This window comes from Meleagris gallopavo, chromosome 25 (genome assembly GCF_905368555.1).
Source record: "Meleagris gallopavo chromosome 25, MGAL_WU_HG_1.1, whole genome shotgun sequence".
Taxonomy (NCBI): domain Eukaryota; kingdom Metazoa; phylum Chordata; class Aves; order Galliformes; family Phasianidae; genus Meleagris; species Meleagris gallopavo.
This window is the reverse complement of record NC_139428.1, coordinates 2,575,769-2,584,889: the sequence shown is the minus strand read 5'-3', so window position 1 is coordinate 2,584,889 and position 9,121 is coordinate 2,575,769. Positions and strand designations below refer to the sequence as shown.

General features: G+C 54.7%; 1 protein-coding gene across 1 annotated transcript; it reads right to left on the bottom strand.

Moving 5' to 3' along the window:
* Nucleotides 1–311: 311 nt before the first annotated feature.
* On the bottom strand, nucleotides 312–8,548 carry LOC100550412 (CCN family member 2-like). Its single transcript, XM_003212535.5, has 5 exons — nucleotides 8,383–8,548; nucleotides 5,279–5,492; nucleotides 3,362–3,613; nucleotides 2,726–2,934; nucleotides 312–2,355 (listed from the first exon to the last, which is right to left on the bottom strand). Exons 1-5 carry the CDS (start codon nucleotides 8,443–8,445, stop codon nucleotides 2,044–2,046), a joined length of 1,050 nt encoding a protein of 349 aa, XP_003212583.3. The 5' UTR covers nucleotides 8,446–8,548; the 3' UTR covers nucleotides 312–2,043.
* Nucleotides 8,549–9,121: the final 573 nt, after the last annotated feature.

Here is a 9,121-nt window from a genome sequence, read left to right as displayed (position 1 = left end):
CGGTGCCGATAAGGACACGCCCGGGGCTATCGGAGCCGCACACGCGGCCGCTGCTGATACGGGAGGGACGGCGCCGGGGGGGCTCCTCTCCACACCCCCCCCCCGGTCTGTTTGCGTGAGGGCCGTGTAAGCCGCTAAGCTGTCGCAGAGCCTCTCGTGCTGCGCGCTGTTATCGCCCAGCTGCTGCCGGCTTTGTTGGTAAGCGGGCGTTCAGCGCTGCGGGCTGCAAAGCGCCCACGGGACGCCGCAGCCATCCCCAATGCGGGACGGGGAGCCCTTGGAAACCCCTCCCTGCCGGCCTGCAAAGGGTGTAGAAAATAAAGAGATTTATTGGTGTGAAGTGCAACCTCAGCTGAGTTTGGTGCTCGGAATACAAAAAAAAAAAAAAGCCCAGAACTGAGCTGAAGGGCAAAGAGGAGAATCTACAACATGGAAACGCCCCGAGTGGGGTTAGGATACAAAACCTGTACAAATACCTTTAAAAAAATAAAACATCAGAAACCATCGCATCAATTATTTACAGTTTGCACTGATGATGCACAGCAGGCTGAAGGGTCACAGGATGGGAGCAGGAGGGGGCTGAGGTGGGGGCTGCGTTTTGCAGCCTGGGGGGAGGAATCAGGGGCTGCAAAGGGAGAACAGCTGCTGTGGGTTTGGATCGGCCCCGACCCACGGCTTTGCTTTGGAATGGGAGCGGGGATGGAGAAGGGCTCAGCGCTGCAGCGTGGCCCATAATCCTGCTGGGCTGCAGCAGTGGGGATAGAGAGAGGGTGGGGAGGATGGAAGGCACGAAGTCAGGCCTTTCCCTGTGTGTTTCTACTGAAATCAGCAGAAAGCAAATGCACGAGGCTGCTGAGAACCCTGCTGGCTGTGGGCTCACGAGTGGCTGTCCTGGATCCTCAGTGCCATGGGACAGCCCAGCCGTTGGACCCCAGCTCCAAGGGCTCTCCCTGTCGTTGCCCAACTTCAGAGATCTGCTCCCCCTGGGGAGCTCTGAGTTGATCTTTAAACCTCCAGCTCCTGACCCACCATCATGCAGCTCCAGCCCCCCTGTGTGCACATGAGCCAAAGCTCCTGCAGAGCTGCTTCTGAAGGGACTACAGAGGGGACAGCAGGACGTGGTCATTGCACTGTCAGCTGCCACGAGGAGACCTGCTATGCTCCGCTCCAGAAATGCTCCTTGGGTCTGAAGGAGGAAACTACACCTGGCTGGGTCTTCTCCTCTCTAAAAGAACCTCCCAGGCTCTGAAGGACAGCAGCGTTCCTGCAGTAACACCCCACAGCCTCCTTGTGCCTCTGGCTTTGCTGCCATCCTCACTGCACACGAGGCTGAAAGGAATTTAACTGTACAAAGAAAAGACAGCTTTCAGCTGTGCAGAGAATAGGGCATCCTGGCATCCAGGAGCAAAGAGCTGCTGTTGGAAAGCATGAGGCAGGGCGAAGGGTGAGCATGGGGGTGGGGAGAGCTTTTGCTGACTTGTTGAATCTAATTAACCAAAAATAATTAAAAGGTTCGGTGGGAGCTCAGCATGGGGCCTCAGCACTTTCCTCACTGAGCCGCTTTGCAGCAGCACACATCAGAGCCCCGTGCTGCTGGCAGTGGCTGGGAGTGCCAGCTGGCTCTGACCTCCTGGGCTTCCCCTGCCCCATTCTCTGGCTGCATGGTGTGGGCAGCTGAATGGCACAGGGTGCTGTGCCCACTGCGCTCCCTCTGGAGCCAGGCTGGAGCCAGATGGCTTTAGTCCACTCTCCCACCCAATCTATGGGAGAACAGATTAAGGTGGCAGCTCAAGCTTGCTCCCAGCTCCTCTGCTGAGCTCTGCACAGAGGTGTGCTGTCAGCCAGCAGCGTGGGGCAGATGGGGCTGATCCCTCATCCACTGTTATTAACAAGGCCACCAGGACCATAGGAGGCGAACGGTGCCGTGGTGAAGAACGAAGCCCCTCACAGAGCAGGGAGAGGCGGCGATGCCCCGGAATGCAGCCATGAGAACATTGCAGAGCCCTCGTTTCACCCTGTCCTGTGGGTCTGGCACACAGAGAGCTACTGCCTGTCTGTTTTGACGTGGTCCCCAATCATCCTCCTATAGTAGGTGTCCAGGAAGATGTCGTTGTCCCGGGGGCAGTCATAGTGGCAGGAGCACGCCTTGATGAACATCATCTTCCTATGGAAGGAATCCCCCTCGGGGCAGCGGAATTCCACCTCAGCAGTGCTGGTGATGTATGGGGTGCAGCAGCGCCCGTCCACACAGCTGCCACAGAACTTGGGCCTGTAGGAACGGGTGCTGCTGCAGCCTGAAAACTCGAAGAGAAGACGCTGGCGGGGCTTTGGGGTGCGCACACACTTCTTTCCCTTCTAGGGAGAGAACAGCAGCAAACAGGTCAACAAGAATGTGACAGTCAGACCAAAGCTCACCTGGGCTGTGCACCATCCGTAGGATCACTGAGGTTGGAAAGGACCTCTAGGATCACCGAGTCCAACCCCAACCCATCCCACCATGCCCACGTCCCTCAGTGCCACATCTCCACGGTTCTGGAACACCTCCAGGGACGGTGACCCCACCACTTCCCTGGGCAGCTGTGCCACTGCACTCCCACTCTTCCAGAGAATAAATATTTCCTAATATTCAATCTGAACCACCACCGTGCAGGAAGGCACAGAGAGACTGGGAGCGCGGAGCATATCCTAAGCCCTTAATTACAAGGTCCTCTCCACCAAGCCCTACCTTGGCTTTCTCCCAGGGGAAGTCACAGGGCCGCACCATGCAGAGCCGCGTCTCCTTTTCCAGGTGGCACTGGGGGTTGTTGTTGGTGACCCGGGCAGAGATGCCCATGCCGCAGCTCTTGGAGCACGCACTCCACTCGGTGGTCTGCACCAAGCAGTTCTCCTGCAGGTTGTTCAGCTCCGGCTCGTGCTCGGGATCCTCCCTGAAAACTGAGCCGAGAGGAAGAGGCACGAAGGTCAGGTACCCCACAGGGCCCTGGGCAGCTTGATCTGGTGGGAGGCAAAGCTGGGGGTCTTTAAGGTCCCTTCCAACCCAACCATTCTGTGATTGCATGCTTCTGTGATCTTTGTAATTCTATAAACAGTTCTTAATTCTGATGGTTCGATTTCAGCTCTTACAGGCTGCTCCGAGACCTGGCTTTGCTTCTGCTGTTCTGATGCCCGCAAGGAACTCACGCAAGGGTGCCGCAGTGGGCACCCACCCCCAGCAAACACCCAACACCCCTGCAGGATGCTGAGCAGGACACAGTTCATCCCCCTGCACCAAGCGAGAGCCACCAGCTGTAAATAAAGTGACTGCGGGCAGTCAGGGTCTGCTCCATCCCCCAGCAAACCGCCCCGTGCACCCGTCTCTCACCTGCCATGACAGTTTCTAAGCGCTCCTCCTGGCCGCCCTCCTCACAGACCCACTCCTCACAGCACTTGTTGTGGATCTTCACCCTCCGTGGGTGGGGGCACTCAGGGGATGGCAGGCGCAGGTCGGCTGAGCACAGCGGGATGCAGCCGATGGCCCCATCCAGGCAGATGCACTGCAGCTTGCAGCTGGGCTGGAAGCTCTCCCCGTTGTGGTACACCTTGCCCAGCAGGTCACACGTTGCGCCCTCGCGAGCTGAGGAAGGAGGAGAAGGAGGTGTGGGAGCAGCAGTGATGCTCTAAGGTCCGGTCCCGCACAGAGCTCTGCTCCTGGCTGTTCTTAAGAGACCAACAGGCAACGTTCTCCTAAGAACAGCTGCTTCCCCACACGTCTCCGGGTGGGCTACAAAAGGAAAATAATGCACTGAGTTTATGACCTTCGGGGCTCTTCATCCCCTTTGATGACCATCTTCCTTCCTGCCGCAGCATTTCCATCTCTTTCTTTGCTCTGATCTCTGTGTCTCTCATCTCCAGGCCTCCTCTGAGCTTTTCACTCCTTCCCGATCAAAATTAAAGGAGCAAAAAAGGAAAGGCAGCAACATTTAACCCATAGCAACAGCGCTAACAGCACTCACACGTTCTTACATTTGTACCAGCCCATTTTTTTTCCCAAAGTGTTTCACAGGCAAAGCCTGTTTTGTGAATGCTTTCAGTGAGAAAAGGCTGAAGCATTTCAGTCTGAAGTAGTTTTGCACCTCTCTGCTCTTCCTGCTTCCATCACATCCTTCCTATCCGGGTACCCGCAACACTTCCAGAATTCCCCACCTTCCAACAGAATGAATGGGACAGAAGCACCACCTGAGGACATCATATCCCAGGCCCTCATGTTCTGGGAGATGTTCTGCTCCACATTCAGCTGCCATTTTTGCCATGACAATCTCAACTTCTCGTTTAAAGGCGGGAAGGAGAGCTGTGACCTTCAGACCACGGGTCTGATTTCCTACACAGCAGAGACCTGGGACTGTCACTCCAAAACCTGTGCTGCAAATCCACACCTCACAGTGATCACAGAGCATTTTCTTTAAGAAAAATGTCCAATATTCCTATAAAGTCTTTGAGACGGAGGATGTAAACTATCCTAATGACTTCATTACCCTCAATCCTAATGATTTTACTGCTGTAAACATCTCATTTCCAGCCTTAATTGAGCAGCATGCATCTTACACCCCCTGGACATTATCATACATACACTGACCCCATTTAGCATCACTCAGCAGCATGAGTGCCTACAGAAAGCACTGGGAAGCTGCTGTGTGTTCTCAAGATGATGATTGCCCTGTCCATCCCTGGAGGTGTTCAAGGCCAGGTTGGATGGGGCCCTGGGCAGCCTGGGCTGGGATTAAACGTGGAGGTTGGTGGCCCTGTTGGCAGGGGGTTGGAGATTCATCATCCTTGGGGTCCCTTCCAACCTGGGCCATTCTGTGGTTCTGTGAGCAAGGGGAGGAAAATTAAGCAGAGACTTTATCACAGTGTCTCAAAAGAGTGAAGAAAACACCTTCTACACGTTCAATTCATTCAATTCAGGTTGAAAAGCAGCACCAGCACTAACTGAGAGAGAACAGGTCTGCATTTGCATTTACCTGGCTCAGCAGCTCTCATGCCCTATGTGTACACAGACTATTCGCTCATCTATTTGCACCCAAGTGCTAAAGCCAGAATTACGCCGTGCCTCCTGCAGGGAAGCAGCGGAGCACAAAATGCCAAATTCCAGCACCAGGCAGTGAGGTTTGGGTGAGGCTCTGCGTGCAGCAGCACTTCTCACTGAAGTGAATATTTCCCCTGCAGGGCTGCAGGCATTCCCACCCGCATGGCAGGCACAAAGGAAAAAAGCACACAAGGACAGAACGCGTGGCTCTCTCACCTAAGCAGATCCCACTGCCTCTGTGGATGTTGGAGAAGTCACAGTAGAGTCCCTTGTGGTGGTCACAGGGTTTCTGCAGGGAGCACAGCTCGCCCAGCTGCCTGGCGCACACCTTGCAGCAGCCGCAGGCGTCCAACACGTGGCTGGTGCCAGCAGGGCACTGCAGGGGCTGGGAAGGACACCGACATGGGTACGTGCAGCCCTGAGCTCCTACCTGCAGGGCAGAGAAACCACAGAGAGACTGAGTGTGCCACAGTGCAGCCAGAGGAATGAAAACATCCATTTGGTTCAGGGCATCCCATCGTCTGCGCAGCCAACAGATGGGACGGAGCTCTGTGCATGCAGCTCCCAGCACCCGGCTTGTCTTCTGCATCAACACAGCTGGAGCTCAGAGGAAGAAGGCGCAGAACTGACAGCACAGGCAGCAGCACGGAGTCCCACACAGCTCAGCCTCCCCTCTGGAGGCAAGAACACAGCAATCATGAGCTGCAAGCGATTCGCAGCACTGCTTGCAAGAAAGCATCGTTAGATCCCACCCAGAGAAGAAAGCAGCAAGGCACGCACATGGGATGCACCCAAAGCCAGCACTGCTGTGGCTGAGGAGTGCTGTGTCTGCTGCACCTCGAGCTGCCCCTCTTATGTCCATAGAGGTCCTCTCTGCCCTCCCCTTTGCATGGAGCAGTGCCACCCTGGGCACCTGGTGAGCTCCAGCTGGAACTCAGCACGGCTCTTATGTCACACTGGGTGCTGTTTGTTACCAATAATGGCAGTAAAGCGTTAAATACAGCGAAAATGCAGCAGTGATGTCCTGCTGGTTTCCATGCATGAGATGTTTTTTAAGCATGGGTGAGTGCATGGGGGGGATGAGATGGTAGAAGGGGCAAAGCATTCCTAGCACAGGGCCTGTATTAAACTGCGCTGAAAGAAACGATGACAAACAGCTTTTTCCAGCACAGCATCACCCACAGGCCATATAAAGCAACACCCAAAATATCTCTCCCACTGCAAACCAAACCAAAACAACCTCTTTCTGCACAACAGAGAACCCAAGGGAATTAAAGCCAGCTGAGTTTTCCTTCTTGCCGTCATGAATCACTGTTGGTGCTGTTTGTTTCCTTAAGAACTCACCTCAGAAAGCATCCAGCTTTGCTTCCCCAGTACAGCTGCTGTCAGCACAAGACCCAGGCTCAGACCCCGGACTCATTTCCCTCATCCATGTGCAAAAGCCCCAACTCTTCCACGTTTGCAGTGCTCTTCTCATCTTTTAGAGGTTTTCCTATCTGTCAGCTCCTTCCCCCACCCAGTCCTCCTGGCCCAGATTGTGCTGAGACTCCTGGCTGCTGCTTTGATTGCCAAGCAAAGTCAGTCGTGGCTTTTTGTATCTCCTGCTCCTCACTCACATTAAAATCTTCCCTACCAACCATTAATAACACAAAGGCAGCATTTCCCCACCGTGGCCACGGACCCAGCTGCAGAGGGGTTCTCCCCATAGGTCCAGCACTTGGTTCCCCTCTGCTGAAGGGTCTGTCCTTAAAATCACCCTTTAACTTCACTGAGTGGGATCCCAACTACAGATTCACTACAGCTTTGTTCTTCTTTCTGCTAAGAGCGCATTGCTGTGAACTTCAGGAGCAGCAGAACCAGCATAACAGAGCGAGGTGAAGATTTAGGGAAGTGAGAGCCCAAACCTGGCATGCTGATGCTCCCTGCTCCTGGCTAGCTCTGCTGGCAGCTCCCACTGAGCCTGGGGAAAGAGGCAAGATGTGCTCCCTGCTTTGCATGCACCCAAAACCTCTCCCTCTGCGCCCTCTGAAGGTGTGAGGATGGGATGTGGGCTCACACTGCAGCAGCTCTGCAGCTCCTGGTCAGTTTGCAGTGCAGGGAGCCAGCATGGCAGTGCCTTTACAACAGGCTTGGGCTCAGCCCTGCGCTCAAAGAACTGAGGAAGGAGTGCCAGGGAGCTGGGATGGCTGTTTGCTTTGGGAGCCGGGGGTTAATTCAATAAGCACAGAATTGGTTCTGTTCCACGCTCCAAGACTGGCAGAAGATAAAGCAGTCAGAACGCGGCTATTCCCACACTGCAAACAGCCAATTACTGTGGGTAATTCCTGCTCTCCTCCCATCGCAGCGCTTGGGGCACCATCCAACAGCTGCAGCTCTGCCCCACAGTTTGTCCCAGCCCCGAAGAGCAGCAGAGCTGAGCACCCTGCGTGGCTGAGGTGCTGCAGTGCCAGCTGTGCTGCTGTGCTGTGTGCATCGAGCATCCGAAGTGCCGTTGCCCAGGCAGCAGGTTTAGGGACAAAGATGACATCCCTGGTAACTGTGGGGCAGCACAGTGACAGGGTTTGCTATCGTTTGTAGGATGGCTATGATAGCACCAATGCTGAGGCAGGAAAAAGGAACAGAGCCACTCCAAAGCCCAGAAATAACCCTCAGGTCTCAGCCGGGTGCACAGGGCACCGTTCTCAGGAGAAAAGGGGACAGAGCAACTTGTGAGTGCTACAGCAGCAATGGAACCTGATCAGAAGCTTATTGCACCTATTAACACAAATAGGCACTCAAAGCAACCAACCCAACTTCTTCACCGACCCAAAAGACACTGCAATTAGATCTGATGCTAACAAACACATTAATTATGCAGCAGTGTTTCCGCTCATACCAGCACCGTGTTGCACACAAACATCCCAAGCAGAACCAGCTGCTCTGTGCGTGCACTTGGACACGGAACAGACCCAAAGCCCTGCAGGGGCTGTGCTTTGATTTCCTCCTCGGGTCACTACTCCAGGAGCAAATGGATTTTCGGGGCAGGAGGATGATGATGGTAATGATGTGGGCTATGAGACCCGCTCCTCGCAGTGCCACAAACCCAGCGATGTCACCTCTTGATCCTCTTCCAAAGCAGGGCTGGCTCTTAGCTCAGCAAAGTGAGCTCTGCTACCCTCAGGCATTCTGCACAGCGCAGCTCTGTGTGCACCCACAGGGCTCTGCCTGCATTCCCACTGCTCCAGGCAGGCGGTGGTGGACAGACATCCCCAAAGCATCGCATGCACCGAAGCAAGAAGCTGCAGCACGCAGAGAGCAATCAGCCATACGTACATACATACCCAGGCAGGGGCAAGGAGCAGAAGAAGCAGAGTGTGGGCAGCTGTCCCTCTGCTGCCAGACATCCCGAGTGAGGGGAGGGAGGCACTCAGCCCGCTGACCCACGCACTGCCTTCTTCTTCTTCGGGATTTCTCGTCTCTCTTTGGAGAAAGTTGCACACCAGCTTCTCCTTAAATAGCCTCTCGGAGGAGGCGTGCCTGCCTTTGAGTGACAATGTGCAGAGCAGCCCCAGATGGGTGCAAGAGGAATGCCCAGATTCCGGGGAAGGCGAACAGATTCCTGTGGCCCTGGCAGCTGCAAGCCTGCAGGTCGGTTTTGTTCCACGTGGGGAAATCAAATCCCAGTCAAAGCAAGATTATTATTTTTTAATTCTTCCCTCTAATACCAAAAGTATGAAGCCTGGGTCGGCTTTCCCTGCTTACTTCCATTCCTTTTTGGCTGCAGGAGCTGAGGACTTGAAGAAGCACAGATACAAAGACTGACGTCTGCACTCCTGCAGCGAGGAGCGGTTTGTTTTACGGAGCAACAAAAAGCTGCAGGGTGAAGGTTATTGGGAAAGGACAGCAGTTCCTGCCAGCACTTAATTTGTGCCCCAGGACTGATGCAGGACAGCACACAGTCCTATCTCTCAGGGAGTGATTTTTTACTACTGGCAAGAGGGGAAGGAGTGCAGCAGAGGGCACTGTGAGCCCTTGCTGGTGGGATGGAGCAGGTTGGGCAGCGGGCAGCGATGCTCTGCA